Here is a 21,415-nt window from a genome sequence, read left to right on the forward strand (position 1 = left end):
AGCCCAACAAACTCAACTACTTCAAAAACTGGTGGCTGCACAAACTTCTTCCTCCACTCAACTTGATGCTAACAAAAAGGGGGAGAAAGATATTATTCCAGCTAGCCAAGGGGAGTCAACAAGTAAGGGGGAGCAAGTGCTCAAAATTCAAGTAAGCAAAGTAATTGTTCCAGCAGTTACTTTACCAAAGCCACCAACGTTGGACATCATTGATCTGATCAGGATAGCAGTTGCTAAGTTGGAATCAAATGAGAAATCTAAAAAGCTTGATGTTGCAGCAGTTGGGAAAGAACTGGATGACAAATGGAAGAAGATTGATGAAGAAATTCAAAAGAAGTTTGGTCCAATTGAGAAGAAAGACAAGGTCTTTTCTCACTTCTCTCAGTTGAGACAAATTTTAATCAATGAGATGAGCCTAGGGAACTTAGAATGGGGCCAACCCTCAACAATCAAGTCTCCAAAGGTCAGTGTGATTTTTAAGCCAAAAAGAAATTATCCAAAAACCACAGACAAAAATCCACTGGACCTATCATATGAAACCCCTAGGCCAGATAAAAAGAAGTTGCTTGGAAGGTCCATAGATTTATTCAAAGATCCCAGAGGCTCAGTGCTAAAGAAAAGAATTGCTAAAATCTACAGAAATGGTAAAATGATCTTTGTAGTGGCTGGTCATCCACAATTCATAGAGGCTAATAAAGAAGAAAAGGTGAGGCTCAAACAACAAAAAAATCAACCTGCTTTAGATGCCAAGAACCAAGCTAAGAAGCCTGCAATCACAGAAGCTGCATTGCCAACTGAGATATCTAAGAATCTGGATGAAGGAAAGAAAGAAGAACCAAAGAAGATAAAGAGAAAGTTTAGATACAAGATACATGCAAAGAGGAAGATTGATTTTGATGAAGACAAGGAAGATTACATGCCAGCCCAATCTACAATCACAAGCCAATCAGTCATACCTACTATAAAGGAGGCCGAGTTCAAGGTTGATCCCAACGTCACCTTTCATGGTGATCCTGTTGTTCCAAAGGATGAGCCTATAGATTGGGACAGCTTTCCTCTTCCTGATCTAAACCTTCCCATCTTTGCTAAACAAAGGAAGACAAAAGAAAGAGTAGTCAAAACGGTCAAGCCTACCAAGCTCAAATCCAAGCAAGTGGCCAAACCTAAACCTACTGTCAACAAAGGAGATCAACTCTTCATATGTGATATCAAAGAATTTTCAGACATAAATCTCTATCTGGATGAGCTTGAAGAAATCAGATCTATTGATGTCTACAAGCACCTTACAGAGAGACTAGTCTTCAGGTACAAGGGTGGTAAAGAAATTACTTGGCCACTTCACAAAATTCTCAATGAAGGCTATACAACTTTGGTGACTGTCTTCTCCTCAATCAAGAAAAACTTTGGATTCAACATAGTTTCCAAGAAAATGGTACTAAATAAGATTGAGGAGATAAGGAATAGCTGGAGAGGACAAAATATACTCCCAAGAGTATTAACTATTCCCTTCACTGGAGATAGGGTGCATTTGAGGCCATACTGGATTATGGAGTTCAAGGATGAAAAGAACATTAGAAGATTCTTCTGACTAGAAGATCATCTAAAGATTGCAAGTAATGAAACTTTAAAAGAAATGCAAGAAAAGATGGATCTAACAAATAATTAAGAATTAAAATTTTTCAGAAAACTCCAATACCAGGTTGAAGAGAATGATGTGAAGCAGGGAAAGAAGTCAAGGAAATCAAGGAAATGATATTAATTTGCTCAGTCTAGAGGAGCACCTTAAAAATAATCTATAAGCCTCTCTTCAAATTTCTCTTTGTGAGAATTTTCAATAAATTGCAGCACTTGTAAATTTTAATCTACTATGTCTCATTCTATATTCATAGAGTGTTTTGTTATTATCAAGTTTTTCTTAATTTATGGCTACAATTCCAGTAGACATAAATTGGCGGAGATTCTTAGGAATATGTTGTGTACTTGATGATAACTTGAGCAAAACACTAAGTAGATTTTATTTAAGTGAATTTGTAGCTTTCAACGGATGATCATTTCAATATTCGTTGAAAGAGTAGCTTATATAACAATAAGTCTAGTAGCACATTTCTGCATACTTGAATGGCTTAGTGAACTAGATGTTGTAGATTGTATAAGTCATGTTAACTACTAGATTGATATGCAAGATAGGATGGTTAATTGTAAATATTAGATGCCTTGTAATCTTGTGTAAATGAAATAGAGTTAACTATCAAGAAGACAGTCTCAACGGATGATTTACAATGCTTCAACGGATGATCAACATAAGTCTCGAAGGATGATCAACCTGAGTTCCAATGGATGATCAATCTAAGTTTCAACGGATGTTCAAATTCAAAAGAACAGTTGATAGTGACTTGACAGTTACATGTGTTGAATGTATACAAATGGAATGTGGAAGCCTGTCTGAAGGATTTAGAGAACAAAGAAGCATTTCCATTTTTATGCTAAACAGATGATATTCAAAGATGCTGGAAAGAGAAGTGTAGCAACATGAAGTTAGACTAGATATAGTTTGTCTTATTATCTTGTCTTTTTATCATGTAACTTGGTGATATATAAACCAAGTGTCGCAAGTTAAATAATATCCAAGTTAGTAAGCATTTTTCCAGAGAAATAGGTAAGGCAAAATCTGTAAAGAATTTCTGTATTCTTGTATTCTCAACTTGTAAGCAGCCGTGAACAATTTTGTTACACCGAGTTCTCAACTTAATATATAACTCTGGTGGAAAAGTTCAATCCACCAGAAAGTTTAAAATACTTGTATTTATTTACTTTGTGTTTTAATTTCAATATCACTTTCATTCCGCACCATTGCTAAATCAAACACAGTTATATATATTAATAGAAGAACTGTTCTTAAAAGTGGAAAAGAATCCAGAATTACATTCAACACCCTTCTGTAATTCTTGCTTAGATTGTTTGGGAATAACTTAAACCGAAGTCGGGCACATAATTTGGATTGTAAATTGTGACTTTTGGAAGGGTTGCTCGATTAAATTGGTTATGATTGTTAAGTTGTATTGGTGGCTGGGAATGTAAAATTGTGGATTGTTATGGTGAATTGACGTCGATTATGTTTCGACGGGTAGGCCGATAAACAGAGGAGACGCTGCCCGATTTTCGGAAAATTAAATTCAAAAATTTGGGAGCATATCTTGTAATTGTCGGAAATATCGGTCGAACGTGTATACTTGTATAATCATAATAAGTATTTTATGAAACCTATTTGCGGATCGTGGTAAAACATTTTGCAAATTACTTGACAACCCTATTTTGACGGAGCGACGAGTATAAGTATTTCCGAAAAGATTATCGAACCGGGTTGTGAATGCATGAACCCTAACTGTTATGTGTATTATAATAGTACATATAATTATGAGTCGGGATGTGTTATCGTTCAGGTAGAATTGATAGCGAGGATATGTCAAGCATAACTGGACGTCTAACGTAGAGTATTTCGACTCCTGTAGGTTTAGTCGGAAAATCGAGAATTGACGTCAGACTAAAGATAGTCTAGTGATCAGTCGACAAGTTCAACAAGGTTCCAATCAAAGGACCTGCGTGTTGAAGTCGGATCCAGGATAGTCTAATAATTAGAAGATAAAGCCGAGTGTCCAAATCGGTTCAAGGTCAATCAGAGATAGTTGTAAAGCTCTGCAAGGCAAGTACCCCTGACCATTCTTTTATGGTTTAGTATATATGAATGAACTGATGTTTTATTTTTGAATAGGAACATAAACGTTTTAAGTTACGTATCCAATGTATTTGAAAATGTTGTTTAAAATATGTTTTAGGAAGAAGTAATTTCTGAATGTACCTATCTCTAAAATGTGATTGAAATGGAAAAGAAGTTTTGAATAATATGCTGTGACAAGACTGTTTTAACAAGAGATATGTAAAAGTAATTTTGAAAACTGGATAAAATAATCAGATATAGGATACATAGGGGCCAGAGTGGCCTAGTGAGGTTGCGTAAGAGGCTAACTCAGTTGCGCACATTACATAACCGATTAGTCTAGCAGGTTAGAGAACTAGCTAGTCTCTGAGTTCCGGAACAGGTTTATGGGATGTCAGTTGGAGCTGTCTGGTGTTGATAGCCTGATCAGCTGTCTTCACATATCCATTACGTATCTGATTTGGTTTTATGGTTCCCGTAACGGAACAAGTGAATTATATAGTGAATTTGGAAATGTGAATAGCATGCTAAAATTGGAATCTGGTATTTATACATAGCATACGACTGATATAATTTTTTTAAGAGCATGCTAGTTTTGGATATCCAATTTATACATGGTTTTACTTGTTTTGTAACAAGTTATAATTTTTGTTCTGATAACTGTTTTATCATAAACTGTTTTACTTATTCTTCATATTGTGGTACTGGTGAGCAGTCGATTGCTCACCCTTGAAAAATGTTTTGTATATATTCATTGCAGATGTATGGGAGACCTTTTCCGTCATAATCATGGCAGAGTTCCAGTTCCTCCCGTTTCAGGCTCCTCTGAGGTAATTATGCCAGACCAAAGATGGCTTGTTGAGTTGCTGTATTAAGACAGTATTGTCAGGATTATTTGTAATAAATATAACCTAAGTCATACTTAAACCTGGAGAAGATCTTGGTAAAAGGGGTCGTGTTTATGTTTTATCATTCAAGTGGATTATATTATGTTTTATATTGATGACGTCAACACCTGACCCCGGGGTTGAGGCCGTCACAGTTGGTATCAAAGCTACAGGTTTGAGTCCCGAATTTAGGTTAGGAGTAGAATGAAAAGGGTGTAGAAAGGTTCATATAAATGTGTGAATCAGCAACTCAATTCGAGGAGCGAGTCTAAGATATATATTCTTTTAAGTTCCTAATTATTGTTTTAGACTATAAATCATAATTAGCAGAGATGTTCATTTCCTTGAGGCTGAAAAATGGAATTGGGAAAAAGACGAGCAGGATATGAGTCAAGAGAAAAATGATGATGTGGATGACGAACCTGTTAGAGGAACCAGACCACTCTCCAAGATTTATGAAAAATGCAATGTGGCTTTATTGGAACCAGCTGGGTATGAAGAAGCTGCAAAGGATCAGAAGTGGATAGTTGCAATGCAGGAGGAGCTCAAAATGATCGAAAAAAATCAGACATGGGAGTTGGTGGACAAGCCTAAACACAAGAAAGCTATAGGAGTCAAGTGGATTTATAGAACCAAGTTGAATCCTGATGGTACAGTAAACAAGTATAAGGCAAGACTTGTTGTCAAAGGGTATGCTCAGATATATGGGGTAGATTTTTCTGAAACTTTTGTACCAGTTGCGAGGATGGAAACTATAAGAATGTTGATGGCTCTTGTTGCGCAAAATGGCTGGATATTACATCAAATGGACGTCAAATCAGCATTTTTGAATGGTTTTCTGGAGGAGGAAATCTTTGTCGAACAGCCTGAAGGTTTTGTTTGTCAAGGACAAGAGGATAAGGTATACCGGCTAATAAAAGCTTTGTATGGCTGTAGACAAGCGCCAAGGACCTGGTACAACAGGATTGATACTCATATGTTAAACTTAGGCTTTACAAAAAGTCTAAGTGAAGCCACACTTTATGTCAAAAAGGCTGATGGTGAAATTCTCATTGTGTCATTATACGTTGATGATTTACTTGTAACAGGTAGCAGCTTGAACCAGATTGAGAAGTTTAAAGATGAAATGAAAAATGTGTTCGAGATGACTGATCTTGGACAAATGACTTTCTTTCTTGGCATGGAGGTGCAGCAAAATAATAATGAGATATTCATTTGTCAGAAGAAATATGCCAAAGAAATTCTCATGAAGTTTCACATGGAAGAGTGCAAGGTTACTTCAACCCCAATGAATAACAAAGAGAAGTTTTGCGAAAAAGATGGTGCTCCTAAAGTTGATGAAGAACTCTACAGAAGTTTAATTGGATGCTTGATGTATCTAACCACAACTAGGCCGGATATCATGAATGCGGTAAGTATCCTTTCAAGGTATATGCATTGTGCTAGTCAAATTCATTTTCAAGCAGGAAAAAGAATTTTGCGATATGTTAAAGGTACAACTGATTATGGAGTAAAGTTCAGTAAAGTTGAGAATTTTAAACTCCATGGTTATGCTGATAGCGATTTGGGTGGATGTGAAGATGATATGAAAAGCACCACAGGTTATTGTTTTAGCTTTGGTTCGGGAATGTTCTCTTGGAGTTCAAAAAAACAAGAAATAACTGCTCAATCCACGGCTGAGGCAGAATTCGTAGCCGCTATTGCTGCAGTAAATCAAGCCTTATGGTTGAGGAAGATTATGATGGATCTGCACATGGAACAACAAGAAGGCACACCAATATTTGTGGACAACCAAGCTGCAATTGCAATTGCCGACAAACCAGTGTTTCATGATAAAACCAAGCATTTCAAGATCAAGTTTTATTTTCTTAGAGAAGTCCAGAAGGAAGGTGAAGTGAAACTAATTCATTGCAGTTCAGAAGTTTAAAGAGCCGACATCCTAACAAAAGCACTTCCAAAGAATAGATATGAGTTATTGAGACACAAGCTTGGCGTTTACAACTCCAGAGCCAAGGATGAGTGTTAGCTGAAATGACTCTTGAAGCTGATAATCAGGAGCTGATTTCTTCCTGATATAATTAAGGAACATGAATATCTCTTTATGCTAATTAGTAGGCATCAAGTTATTACCATATTTCATTGGAACTGTTAGCACAATTTGCTGCAATAATGTTGCTGCTATGCAGTATAAGTAAGGCCTTAGTTATCAATAAAATCATTATCTCCAGCTTTCTACATCTTACATCTCTTACACATTAGCCTGTAATTTTATTCCATATCCATCACTATTGAACATAAAGTGCTTTATATTAAATAATGTTGGCAAAGTGTTCAGATGTATAAGAACTTACTGGTATACTAGAAATTCTACATCTTACTGGTGGTGCCGTCAACATCTGGGGAACTACAGATGGTGTTTCGAAAGGGCTAGGGATAGGTGATTGCTTGACCTCCATATTCTGAGACGGCAACCTGAAAAGAAAAATGGTAATGGAAAACTTTATAACTGTTATAATTAAGTATGTAAATCAACTATAATACGGAACAAGTTTTTGTTTCCTGAAATCACACAGAGATCTTAGATTGATAATTTTAAGTTTTACAACATGGAATCTTCATAATATAAACACCTGGGCATTTTTTTACAGTGAATCATGACTCGCCAACTATGAAAAACTTAGTGTATTTGGGGTGCTGAAACGTGACGCACTTACTATATTAATATCAATGTTATTAAGTATAAGCAGATATATGATTAACTAAAGCAGTTATGTAGCAGACACATAAATGAAGCCCGAGAATAACAAACATGAGATGAAACATGCAACATATATTAGAAGGTTATAATAGCAAAGTCTACAGAATGAATCCTCTTGGCTAAAACATAGTGCAATTTAGCAAGTGGATAAGAAAATAAAATGACATAACACAATTCAACAAAAGAAGAATAAGAAATTTGATTGAGGCATACTGCTGAATTAAGGTAGACTGTCCAGCAACTCATTTCAAAGCATCAATGTTGCAGCATAAACCTTCAGAATGAGATAGACATAAGAGAAAATATCGAACGGTGTACAATTAAAATAAAATAGTATGACCATAAAGGTGTTCTCTGTTGAACTAGTAGAAAATATACCTCCCGTCATCCTAGTTTGCGATGGCCTAAAAGATGCAGGCAAAGAAGCTGTATTCAAAGAATTCGTACAAGATACAGATACACTGAGTGGTGCTGCAACAATACTGCACGGATATGAAGATAAGGCAAAAGAATTTGTATAGTTGGGTCCAACTACTGAAGCTGCTCCTGTAGATGAACTGTTAATTGAGGGATATTGAGGTGTAGTTGGGGTGGGTAGACCACATATAAATAGGGATTTATTGGGTTCAAATATAGAGACAGGTTGAGTTTCTGAAGTGTAAGGTGCATTAACTGACTTGTTTAAAAATGGATTAGGACTGATCAGTGAGCTAAAGGGAGCTATAAAATATCGTGTAGCATCAGGAGTAGGGGTTGTCACTGTTGTGTAAATTGGATTGGATGGGGCTGAAGGAGGTACAGGAGAAGGGGTTGTCACTGTTGTAGAAAATGGATTTGGAAATGAGTGATGTCCGATTGAAGGGGGTGTCACTGTTATTGGAAATATATTGGACGAGACAAACGGAGTTATAGGACTTGGAAATGTGCTATCAGTTCTAGCAAAAGGATTTTTGAGATAATTTGACTGTACAGAGGCAGGAACAACTCCAGCACCTGAAAAAGTAAGTTAATAAGATAAATTCATTTATAGTATCTCAGTGCCAAAGAATAATAACAAATATATAGGAAAGCCATATTACACAAACCTCCAGATTTGAACTGATAATGGTCTTCCCACCTTAATTCTCCATGGCTTTTATCTTTATAAGCAGGCATGGCAGAGATGGACACAAACATTTTTCGTTCACCATCATCCAATCCAGTAGTTTTAGTATAAGATGTTACTTTACTTCCTCGTTTCTCACCAAACATCTGGGTTCCAAACAAAAATGTATTTGGTCCAGAGAAACTGCTTTTATCCCATGGCACAGTTGCTTGGCCTAAAGATGTCATGCAACCAGAACCAAACCCTGACGAACTTGACGCAATCGAGGCAGGAACCTGAGAAAATGCGGTAGATGTTACCATATCCGGGAAATAAAAATATTCAATCTGATTAGCAGCTGAAGAACTAGAAAGTAACTGGTATAACTACAGAAATTGGTAGAAACAGGTGTTAAAGAATAGACATGCTTAGAAATATATTATAAAATCTGATTAACATTTTAAAGATCAAAACCAGCCAAATCTATATACATAAAAGCAGATGTATAAAGACTCATGGAACTGTAGACAACACGAGTATACATACAAGAACAAAATCACGCTCTGTAGGATTTGAAACTACGCCATGGCATTCTAAAAGCCAACGTTCTGCCAAACTGAACTAAGAGCGCAATCTTTTTTAGTACATTTAATGAGTTGTTAAGAATGCCAGTTGTATTAATCGTTTCCTTGTTTCCTTCTGCATTAAGTAGGGGTCATACATGCATGCAATACAAAAGTCACTAGTTTTTCCTCTTACATATCATGTTTGACCTGATCGCTACATGGGTGCAAATGAATCAGTTCTTAGAAGAGAAAAATGTTATCATCCTTCAGTCTCCGAGTATATGTTGGTCACAACTTATTTCGGAAAAGTAAAAACTATAGTAACATAGAACACAAAGTGTCATGTCCAATTAAGTAATTCATAATGCAACTTAAACATAAAAAAATGGTCATCACAATAAAATCTAGTGGCCCCCCTCCATAAAACAGGAGACGATGAAGTTGCTATTGGTTCATGAGTAATAGGAGATACAGTTACTCTGAATACACCCATTGAAGTTCCACCACTAGCGGGGACATAACTAACTTGGAATCCAAATGGGGTACTAGACGCGGTTGTCCCTAATAAGCCCATTGATGTGCCACCACTGTTAGAAATAGACCAAAAAATATTGTTTCTTTGGCCAAACGAACTGCTAGATGTTGTTTGCCCAAATACACCCGCTGATGTTCCACCATTACTAGGAACAGACCCAAAAATATTGCTATTTTGGCCAAATGAGCTGCTAGATGCTGTTTTCCCAAAAATGCCTATTGATTTCCCACCATCATTGGAAACAGACCCAAAAATATTTCTACATTGGCCAAAAGGAATGCTAGACGGTGTTTGGTCTAATACGCCTGTTGATATTCCGCCATTACTGGAAACAGATCAAAAAATACTGCCACTTTAGCCAAATGAACTGCTCGACCCTGTTTGCCAGAATACACCCATTGAAGTTCCACCACTACTGGGGGTAGGCCCAAAAAGATTGCTACTTTGGCCAAACGAGCTTCCCCCATATACACCAGTTGAAGTTCCACCATTATTAGGAGCAGACCCAAAAAGATTGATTTGGCCAAATGACCTTCCCCAAATACGCTTGTTGGCGTTCCACCGTTATTGGGAGCAGGCCCAAAAAGATTGCTATTTTGGCCAAATGAGCTTTCTCCAAATAAGCCCGTTGAAGCTCCACCACTGCTGGGAGTAGAACCAAAAAGATTGCTAGCTTGGCCAAATGTGTATTGGGGTCCAGAAGAACCAGTAGATGACACATTTGGATCGAAGCTTTGTCAAAATCCAACTCGGGATCCAAAGCCACTGGTAAATGAACTCATTGAAGCTGTCAAGAAAACAAAAGTATAATATTTTCTTAATATACTGTCAATTGTTCAGAAAAATCTAAAAATAACAAAGATTCGCAAGCAGATAATAAAAAGCAAACATCTCCAATATACACTAGCATTATTAATCAACACTTAGTATGTCACCAGTTTAGATAACTGCATAAGTCTAATTCTTATCCACTATAATGTGTTCCATGCAGCATAACTGAATAAGTCTAGTTATTTTAATACAGGGACATTACAATACGGAATGGATGCATAAACCAGATTTAAAAAAAATATTGCTGGAAGTTAGGAACACCAAGATTCATAGGTGCTACTGCAGCCATCGACTGTTTGATGCAGGCACTAAAAAGAAGTGCCAGTACCTAAATATTAATTAATGGAGCTGATCCATTGTCGTTGGAACCCTGTAAAGGGCATAAAACTAAATTCTTGACCAACCCTTCTATTTCTCGGCTAGGAGGATCAGTTTTAAAAAGACAAGTACAAATATTGGGTCGGACGGTGAATGTTTCTCTATCAATCATCAAGTATATCTTGCAAAAATTTTATTCAAAAAAGTGAAAAACACAATGATAAAACATGCAAGAAGATTTTGTATATATTAGAAACTTCATAGAGCCGATCCGGAAACAAGAGTACAAAGTAGACTCTAAAGATCAGTCCCTGAGGTAGATAGTGACGAGCAACTCAGAAGAGACTGACAACAATCGCAGAACAAAATATAATTGAAAAAACACAATCGTAAAAGTTTATGTAGGATGATTTTTAAAAAATTCCGAATTTAAGATATTTATTGGAATTGCAGACACTTGATCATTGCATCAAACTTAAAAAAGTCAGAGTAGTATTAAACACAATATATATGATTACCACACTACACACAACAACAACCAACATCGTAATTATTGAGTAATTTGTGACAAAAACCAAATTACAAAACCTTATTGAGGCTGCTCTATAAACACTAAAAATATAAGCGCAAAACTATAGGACAGATTAGGGGTGAGCAGAAAACCGCACAAACTGCAAAAACCGCCCGCACCGCACCAATCCGCACCGCAAAACGCGATTTTTAATTTTCGTGATGCGGTTGCGGTTTGAATTTTTAATAAACCGCGCGGTGCGGTGCGGGTTGTGGTTTTAAATTTCTGAAATGTGCTTCAAACCGCACCGCACCGCATCGTAATATTATATATATATATAATACTTATATTTCATGATTCTATTTATTAAGTTTGATTCCATTTAACGTACTAGGAGTGCTTGTTTAGTGATCATCTTGTTTCTGTAAGACCAATTGTTGTGCGGTGATCATCCTATTTGTGTTTCTTCAAAAATAATGAGACATATGGTACAAAATCACATATTTAATAGTTAACTCATTTAATTGCAGAGCCAAACTTCTACATTAAACTTTAGAGTGTGGAATTTCTAATTTGTATTATTGAAGAATATTGACGATTTTGTTATATTATTCGGAAATTTAATTAATTTAAGTTTTGAAAGAATCACTGCTTCCTAGGTTGAGTATAAGAGAGAGGGAGAGAGGGAGAGAGGGGTATCGATACTTACGAGCAGAAGAAAACATTGGGGAATCAGCGAGACAGGAGAGACTAGAGAGAGAGAAAGAGGTTAAGGGATATTGTAGTTGTAGGGCATGTATGTATGCATGCGGGGATGACCAAATGATGGGGTTTATATAAACGGTGAGTAGCTTACAACCAAAGCAGAGGAGATAATACATGCATTTACCCGCGTTCTGTCCCTGCTTTTTCTATCACCCCCTCTTTTTTTATTATTATTTTTCTTTCAATACATAGTAAGGTTTGTCTCCATGATCGTGTTTGGATCAATCAAAATGGATATTTATTTATTTCCGATCCGTTTAATATTTTTCAAAAAAAAAATAAATTTAACTAAAAAATTATTTAATATAACACAATCTTAAAATATCTTGAAATGAAAAACAGAGTAAATAAATAACAAAATTTAAAATTTAGAAATACAAACTCTGATATAAAATTAGCCATTTAAGTACAAATACAGACTAAAGTTTTTTTTTTTTACAATAAAAAAGAACAAAAAAGAAAGGCATTTAGCATGGTATGAATGGTATAGATTTTGTAGAATATGGTATAGAATTGAAGGACTCGTTATGAATGCTGTTGAAATTTTGTTAGCATATAAAAAGTGGAGTCTAGTTTGAAGCTTGTGCGTCAGAAGGTATATATTCAGCATAATACTTTGAGATGTAGAACGAAAAAGAATACTTGAAAGAGTTGAAACCTCTGTTGGTTGGTTCCAATAAGACCTTGTACAGTTCTGATTTCTTCTTCTGGTATCTCATCTAAACACTAAAAATGATGATGATCCCTTCCTTGAGGACACTCCTACTAAGAATTGCACAAATTTGACGTAAAATTTTTCTATTGGTATTCCATCTCTCCCTAACGTTTGTGCTATTGATATGAGTTACTTGCTGCTTTTATATCCGATGGTCTTTATCGAAGTTTAGCTTCACTTTGGGAGTCGGCACTGTACAAGTCTGGAAGAGGAATGCTATTGACAGATTTACTTGCCTCAAAGTTGAACCATCATTGATGGACGTTGCACATGACACGATCAATTCGACTCGAGGCCCGGCGCTAAGAGAAGTAGAACTTTGAAAGAGTTCGCTATGACATAGATCAGTGGCTTAACCGCTGATTGTTTTTGTCATGGTTTGGTCGTAGTTTCCGAAATCAGCTCCGCCAAGGCTTTATGAGGAATGCCATTGACGGATTCCTAACATCAAAGTCAAAACAATTCTCAAAGGTTGAGAATATTTCATGTTCACTTTTACTTCTCAATTGTGTCACCCAAATTGTGTATCAGTCTGGCCATGTAGTAAAAAGTGCCATTTGGAACGCCCACCAGAAATTCATAACTTAAATGAGTCTGACTTTTATCATAAGATCCTAACAAGTATAAATCAGAACATACCAACAAAACCAAAAATAAACAATTGTACCATTGATATCTTTAGCTAGCCTGCTATCAAAGTGTTTCACAACAAAACATCCAAAAGCATACAAAACACCAAGAATCTAGGTATCCCATATCATCACTACAGCAATCACTCCAACACCGAACGTAACTGCCAAGAATTTGTGATGTGGAGTATTGACCTTTACTGACTTCAGGGGGGTGTAACCTTTCGTCAGCAGATGATTTATAGATACATAGATGAACACCCCACAAGCTAAACTCATTGATATTGCAAAGATCCAATCTGCCACAGCACCCTGAGTGGTGGCATCTATTACTATTCCAATGCCAACACCAACTGGAGTTGAAATGGCAAAAGCAAAAGCATATGCAGCACATGATAATAGGGGGCGGTCAGGAATCATCCTAAGAAGCGCTATTCCCATCGCAATGGCTGCAAATATCTTGTGCAATGATATTGTCCAGAGGGCTTTCCACGCATCAGCTTTAGTCTCTGCAACTCCAATTGCAATTCCCTCAAAAACAGAGTGGAAGCATAAGGCAAAAATCAATAAGATGCTATCTCCAACAGAAGAAGCAGTTGTCGATGGGGCATTCACAAAGTGGTTGGTTGAACAATGACCCTGGGAAACCAGAGAAAAATATACTACTTAGTTCTCAACTACAAGCAAAAACAATCACAGATCAAAAAAGTTAACTGTAAGCTCGAGCTACAAAAGTGTTTCCAATTCTTACCCGAACTTGCGATGGTGACACATTTTCAGCGCCATCTAGTTTTGCAATCTGATCACCTACAGAATTGCCAGACAAATAATTTGAACATTTTAAAAGAAAAAGTCAACAATTTTTTTTTCACTAGCACCAACATAAAGTCCCAACCTCTCTAAATAAATAGTACAGGTATACAACTGAACCTAAGCATACTGTTGAAACACTTTTAACCTTTCAGATCAAATGCTCCTCATCAGGTCATATTTCAGAATGAAAACTGTAACAGGTTAAATCAAATTCCACAATTTATCTGACTTAAGCTGCACATCAAATTGTATATAAACAAATTCTACAACTTAAATTGAGGCATTTAACCAAAACTTGAGGCACCGCAACCTACATCGACCTGCAACTTGTACATATCACCGTTCACATCAATACAAATCGTAAAACAAACTAAAAGAATTGATAGATTACATTAGTTTAGTATTCAAACGAACACCAATAAACAGAATATAAAGATTGTAGAAAAAACCTTGAAGCTCAACATCATTAGTAGTCTTGTTCTGCTTGCCATAAACATAAGAAATAACAGAATCAGCAAGCATAGTAAACAAGTAGCCAGCACAAGCCAACATAAACGCAAACGGATAAGCCTTGTCACTCAAATCCTCAAAAGTCTCATTAGCATCACTCAAGAAATGCATAAGAGCCGTCCCTAAAAACACCCCACCAGCAAACTGAGTCCCCAAAACCAAAAAAGACTCATTCCATTTCATAAAATAAGGCGATATGCCACCTATAAATGTCCCGATAAATACAAGTATCAAACACCATATTTTCACCAGAATCAATGATTTGTTTCGTAAATCAACTGGGGGTGTTGACTCGTCGTGATCTTCATCGGCGCCGCCGTGTGCGGTGGCGGAGATGACGAGGAGAGAGAGGAGAAGGGTTGTGTAGAATAGGTGAGATGGAGACATGGGGATTGAATGTACAGGTGAAACATTGTGAAATCCTAGGAAATTTATATTGGTGCTGTAATTATGATTAGTTAGTACGATAATGATGTAATAACAGATTGTACTGCATTTTCGGACATTGTACTACATTGACGCATAACATAAGCTACTCTACCTTTTGCCCGTACGACGCTTTGATTTCTTAATTTAATTTTTATTATTCTTCTAAATCTAAAAAGTTAAATATTGACGCATGCTTCTTTTTATTTGTGCGGAACATTTTTATTCCAAAATGAATAAGAAATTCACAACAATGAAGGATCGGTTAACCTGGTGCAGCATGGTCAAGTCATGAGATCATTATAAGGGGAAGAATTTCAGCGGAGTGGTCGAAAAACTTTAAAATGTTTTTGATATTTCATGCCATTAACAAATTTTACCAGTTTTTGGGAAATTTAGCCTCAATCTTCGTGTGGTCATTTTATTGGAGTTGCAACACAATTTTTAGCAGCAACAAGGAGATCAACACAATAGATAAAGTAGTGAAAGTGCATTGCTGATTTTTGCTTGTGCTGGAGCTGGAATTGGTGACATTGTTCTCCAGTGGCGTGCTGGCCAATGAATTGACACAAACATATTCTGCAACTGGATGCATGAAGCTAATAAAATTTTTTGGGATCGCGACATCATATGGAAATTTTTTCTCTTACAGACAAAAAGGACGGATTTATAAACATATTCCTTGTCACTGTGCTTGGAAACCTTTTATTTTGCAGCATATGTTGATACGTCCTCTTACGGACGAGTCTTTTAGGCTAGGTCTTTGATATATTTATTGTTCCTACAAGTCGAGGGGGAACTGCAGCATTTGGGACTCAAATATAACACAGAGACTCAATTTACAATAATCATATCTTTCATAACATCACCTAGGAAAGTAAACAATTTTACATTGATATCTTTAGACATTAGCTAAGCTGCAATCAAACTGATTCAGTAAAAAAAAAAATACATATATCCAACAATCTACAACCACAAATTAGGTGTCCCATATCATCACTACAGCAATCACCCCAACACCCAATGTTACTGCCAAGAATCTGTAATGTGGAGTGTCAACCTTCACAGACTTCAGGGGGGTGTAACCTTTCGTCAGCAGATGATTTATAGATACATAGATGAACACCCCACAAGCTAAACTCATTGATATGGCAAAGATCCAATCTGCCACAGCACCCTGAGTGGTGGCATCTATTACTATTCCAATGCCAACACCAACTGGAGTTGAAATGGCAAAAGCAAAAGCATATGCAGCACATGATAATAGGGGGCGGTCAGGAATCATCCTAAGAAGCGCTATTCCCATCGCAATGGCTGCAAATATCTTGTGCAATGATATTGTCCAGAGGGCTTTCCACGCATCAGCTTTAGTCTCTGCAACTCCAATGGCAATTCCCTCAAAAACAGAGTGGAAGCATAACGCAAAAATCAATAAGATACTATCTCCAACAGAAGAAGCACTTGCTGCTGGGGCATTCACAAAGTGGTTGTCTGAACCACGATGACCCTGGAAAAGTAGACAATAGGGTATTTATATAATTGCGCGAACAAACTGCAAAAATTGTGTATTAAATCTTGACTACAAGCAAGAAATCATTTCAGATCAAAAAGTCAAATAGAAAATCAGGTGCAATGGCCTTTCTTATTCTTACCTGATGGGGCACAGCTATCTTGGTGTCATCGCGGTTTTCACCCTGATCACCTGCACAATTACCAACATATAACTAAATAAAAAGATAATAGTATCTGACATAAGAGTCCAAAAAATATCTGACAGGTTTCTCTTTTACTAGCACAATGACAATGGTACAATCTCCTAGTAATCAGGAAGTATGATCTTAATTTTAACCTAATTATATTATTCAAGGAATCTGAAGGCTGGAAAATGAATGCTCTTTGAAATGAATAGATGTTAGTAGTGGCAGGTAAATCAGAATACACAAATTATCTGATTTATGAGGCACTTTAAATTGTGTAAACAGCAAAAACTAGTCAAGTCTGTGATCGGAACAAGTTTAGGTATATAGCCAATAAACTACTTGAGAAACACAAGTCGAAAACAGATTTGAAGATAAAGGAAATACATTTTGGTAAATCATTTTTAGTTTTTACCTACAAAGTCTACTACCACAGTCAACAAATCACCTGTTTTATTAATACAAATCTCAAATTTGTAGTTTGGTTTTGATCCAACACAGATACATGTAGGAGTATAAGACTATAACAGGTCTTGTGGTTTATATCCGCACAAATACTCTATATGATTGAGCTTAAACGAGACTGAGAACTTATAAACCGTAAGAACCACAATTCTATAAGATCCGGATCCAAAATATAATAAATTATCACTAATTTTAGTATTAGTGAAATCTTTGTTGTAAAATTGATTATAGCTAAAACGAGTCTATATATAGAAAAAAAAAGCATATACAGGAGAAGAAGAAAAGACCTTGAAGCTCAACATCATTAGCAGAAACACTAGTTGTCTTCTGCTTGCCATAAACATAAGAAATAACAGAATCAGCAAGCATAGTAAACAAGTACCCCGCACACGCCAACATAAACGCAAACGGATAAGCCTTGTCACTCAAATCCTCAAAAGTCTCATTAGCATCACTCAAGAAATGCATTATAGCCGTGCTCAAAAACACACCAGCAGCAAACTGAGTTCCGAGTACCAAAAAAGACTCATTCCATTTCATAAAATAAGGTGATATTCCACCTATAAATGTCCCAATAAACACAAGTATCAAACACCATATCTTCACCAGAATCAATGACTTGTTTTGCAAATCAACTGGTTCTGAATCATGATCATCTTCGTCATGGCCTCCGCCGTGAGCGGAGGCGGAGACCAAGAGGAGACAGAGGAGGAGACTTATGTATAACAGGTTAGATGAAGACATCAAAATGTAAAGATGAGCATTGCAGAAATGTAGGGTTTGAAATTTATATGGACATTAGGTAAAACGTAATTATTGTACTGCACCTTAAACTGACAAAGACAGAAATTACTTGTACTTGCATTGGAGTAGTAATTTTCGGACGTTGTACTGCATTTCTCCGTTAACGCACAAGCTACTCCGCCTTTGGCCGTTTGACCTTTTATTTTTAAAACCACATATTTAATTATTATTTCAGAATTCAGATTACTAGGACTACTAAGTGGGACAAAAAACCTTCACAAAATACTAACGGACGGAGCAGCATAATTTAAAAAAAAAGGATTATTTTTTTGTTTTGATAATAACATTTTCGTATTTTTATTCGAATTTTAATATTTAACTCAATGGTTTATCAAAAAATAGTAGTAATAATTACTAAGGTAGATACTAATTTTGTAAATTTATTATATAACAAATTTCTATATAACTCCTTTTTTGGGAGCTTGATTATTGCTCCCTCTAATAAAGTGAAAGAAGGGTGTAATTATTTAGTAAAAAAAAGGTGAAAGAAGTGAAAGAGTGTTTTTCATGTAAAGACTAGAGAGAGTCTACGAGGGGAAGACTTTGAAATTTCAAAGAAAGAAGCCATGGTCCCTGGAGATATGTGTGGTGATGGTTTCTCTAGACTTTTATGTGCAATTTTGAACAATAATCCATACTTATAACTAGATCTATTTAATACAATTGACTGGGTCGCTTTAAAGGATATTTTGGCTCACATAAAACAAGAGGATGCCAATGAAATTGAGATGTATACAGCTTCTGTAACATTTAATACAAGTACTAGTTGCTGATCACATGACTTATACCAACATTTTACGAATATATTAAGGGTGTTAAAAGAGTATCTCTAAAGCTAACCATCATTGGTTATAATATTTACTTGTAAGTTTATTATAGTTGATCAATAAAATATGTATCACTTTTCTTAGGTATAAATTTAGATAACAAAAAATATAATTATGTTATTTAATTATAACATGAGCATATTACATTAAATAATTTTTTTCAATATTTAACTTAAAATATTTAATATAATGGTAAGTGTAAAAATATTATTTTATTGTTAACTAAATTTATAAAAATTCTAATATAAGATATGTTTTTAGTTATATAAACCAAACCAAACCAAACATACCCAGTATATCCTGCAAAGCAAGGTCTGGGGAGGATATGATGTACGCAGCCTTCCCCTCATTCAAAAGAATGAAGTTGTTTCCCGAAAGACCTCAACTTGTGTGTGAACATGTGTAAATATGGAATATACTATAAAAAGATATAATATGCAATACCGAACATTGATTATTTGTAGTCACTTTTATTCTACATAAAAACACTTTTGATATCTTCAAATCAATCTTGCTTAAGAACACTTGTAGAACTTCTATTTTGTAAATTAAATAACTTCATGTTTAAAAAAAACAAGATATTCGATCTACTAAAAAATGATTAGTGCCAATAATGTATGAAACCCAGAATACAATAATAATAGAATTAAGCACATTAACAGAATGAATAAACTGACACTATATGTTACTAACACTATAAGTTACTAACACCTCAAAATACAAGATCCATCTATCCCATAACTTAATCAACCACTCTAATTCGACGCCTCCAAGACCTTCTATCTAATACCATATCCCCCGAAGGTTTAAATATGCAAATCTAATGAAAGTAGGTTATCCCAAGTTCTTCTCGGTCTTCCTTTCCTTCTCGCACCTGGTAACACTAAACCTTCGAATCTCCGCACTGGGCCGATATACGTCTCCTCCGTACATGTCCAAACCATCGTAGTCTACCGTCCCTTACTTTTTTTTTTATTATAGATGCAACTCGTAATTGCCTTCTAAAAAAACCAATCGGCAATCTATCTAATAGGGCGCGACCACAAATCCAATGCAAAATTCTCATTTCCGCTACCTCTATTTGTTGTTCTTGTGCCTTCGTTATGACCCATCGTTACGACCCATACAACAAAGCTGGTCTAATCATCATTCAATAAAATCTTCCTTTTAATTTTAAAGGAAATATTTTATCACATAGTACTCCTGAAGCAACCCTCCACTTTAACCATCCGGATTGGATACTGTTGACGGAGGAATTTGGTAGTAACAAAGTTTGAGGTTTGTAGCCGGAAACAAGATCTGTGACGGTGGTTCTTCGTCGGAAAACGTAAACAGTAATCATCGGATTTTATGAACAGTGTTTGGTGTTTATGATTATTGGTGGCTGAGATTGCTTAGGGTTGGTGGTGGCTCCTTACGGCTCTAACTTCCGACCCCTTTCAATTTGCCTACGTATCCCTATTTATAGGGAATCAAGCCAACGTAGTTCTTGGGGAACAAGAAACTTAATGGGCTTAGATCTCTTGTCCCGAGGCCCGGTAAGAAACCTACTGGAAACCGTCTTCTACTAGCTTTAGGAATGTCCGCCGATGAGGCCCAACCATAAGGGCCCAATGCTCGTTCACGGCTTCGAGACTTCACGGATAAGGCATCTCCATGTCCAAGGATAACCCTCCGCTACTAGCTGTTTCCCTAATCCGTAGATGCAGGTATAGTCGTGGTTCACCCCAAATGTTGGACGCATCCTTGTCCCCGGGGTAAGGAGCCCCTACCAGATTGCAGGACAAGTGATCCCAAACTTTTGGGTGCAAAGTGAAGGATACTCCAAAGTCTCCCAACGAGGACACCCATTGACTACAGAGACAGAGCTCCCAAAGCATACACCAAACTTTACCCCATATCCCCAATGAGGACACTCATTGACTACAAGAGGAGGCTTTCCGTCTAGGCATACCCCTGGAGGTCTCTGACCACGGACACCGTCTTCCCGTGGTTGCATTACAGGAAGGAGTTCTTCGATAGAGTACCTGTAAAAAATTTGTTAGTAATAATTTTCCATTGTCCTTCTAAAGTATCCAAAGAGTCCGTCCGGGTAGTATGTCAAAGTTGCATTATGTGCCAAGTAGAATCTAAGGGTGCGCCCAAACATTTCTGTATGTTGGCGCCACCCTGTGTCATCAGCCTTTGATATTTTCTTTTGTCATTCTAAATTATACGGAGCGCCCTAACTTATTCAACGGTTAGGGCTCACCTTAACCACCTCCTTAGAAATCCAATATGTGAATCTGTCAAAGTAATCATGTCCGAGAAATCCGTCCAAGGAATCTATCAATCAAACATTTAGGGCGCGACCTAACTTGTCCAAAGGTAAGGGCTTGCCCTGGCCTATCCAAGGGTTTTGGCGCGTGCCAAGCTGTCCAAGGGGCTTGTGCTAAGCTTTCTAAGATTTGGGCTCGTCCTAACTTTTCCAAGATTTGGGCTTGCCCTAACTTTTCGAAGGTTTAGGCGTGCCCTAAGTTTTCCAAGGTTTGGGCTCGGCCTAACTTTTACAAGGTTTGG

At 36.5% G+C, this 21,415-nt stretch overlaps 2 protein-coding genes across 2 annotated transcripts; both read right to left on the bottom strand.

Moving 5' to 3' along the window:
* Positions 1-13,329: 13,329 nt before the first annotated feature.
* On the bottom strand, positions 13,330-15,081 carry LOC141720799 (zinc transporter 11-like). Its single transcript, XM_074523427.1, has 3 exons — positions 14,577-15,081; positions 14,066-14,121; positions 13,330-13,953 (listed from the first exon to the last, which is right to left on the bottom strand). Exons 1-3 carry the CDS (start codon positions 15,022-15,024, stop codon positions 13,429-13,431), a joined length of 1,029 nt encoding a protein of 342 aa, XP_074379528.1. The 5' UTR covers positions 15,025-15,081; the 3' UTR covers positions 13,330-13,428.
* A 779-nt stretch (positions 15,082-15,860) lies between these two features.
* On the bottom strand, positions 15,861-17,999 carry LOC141720800 (zinc transporter 11-like). Its single transcript, XM_074523428.1, has 3 exons — positions 17,513-17,999; positions 16,716-16,765; positions 15,861-16,570 (listed from the first exon to the last, which is right to left on the bottom strand). The coding sequence occupies exons 1-3, from the start codon at positions 17,967-17,969 to the stop codon at positions 16,043-16,045; spliced, it is 1,035 nt and encodes a 344-aa protein (XP_074379529.1). The 5' UTR covers positions 17,970-17,999; the 3' UTR covers positions 15,861-16,042.
* Positions 18,000-21,415: the final 3,416 nt, after the last annotated feature.

Source organism: Apium graveolens, chromosome 4 (genome assembly GCF_009905375.1).
Source record: "Apium graveolens cultivar Ventura chromosome 4, ASM990537v1, whole genome shotgun sequence".
Lineage (NCBI taxonomy): Eukaryota > Viridiplantae > Streptophyta > Magnoliopsida > Apiales > Apiaceae > Apium > Apium graveolens.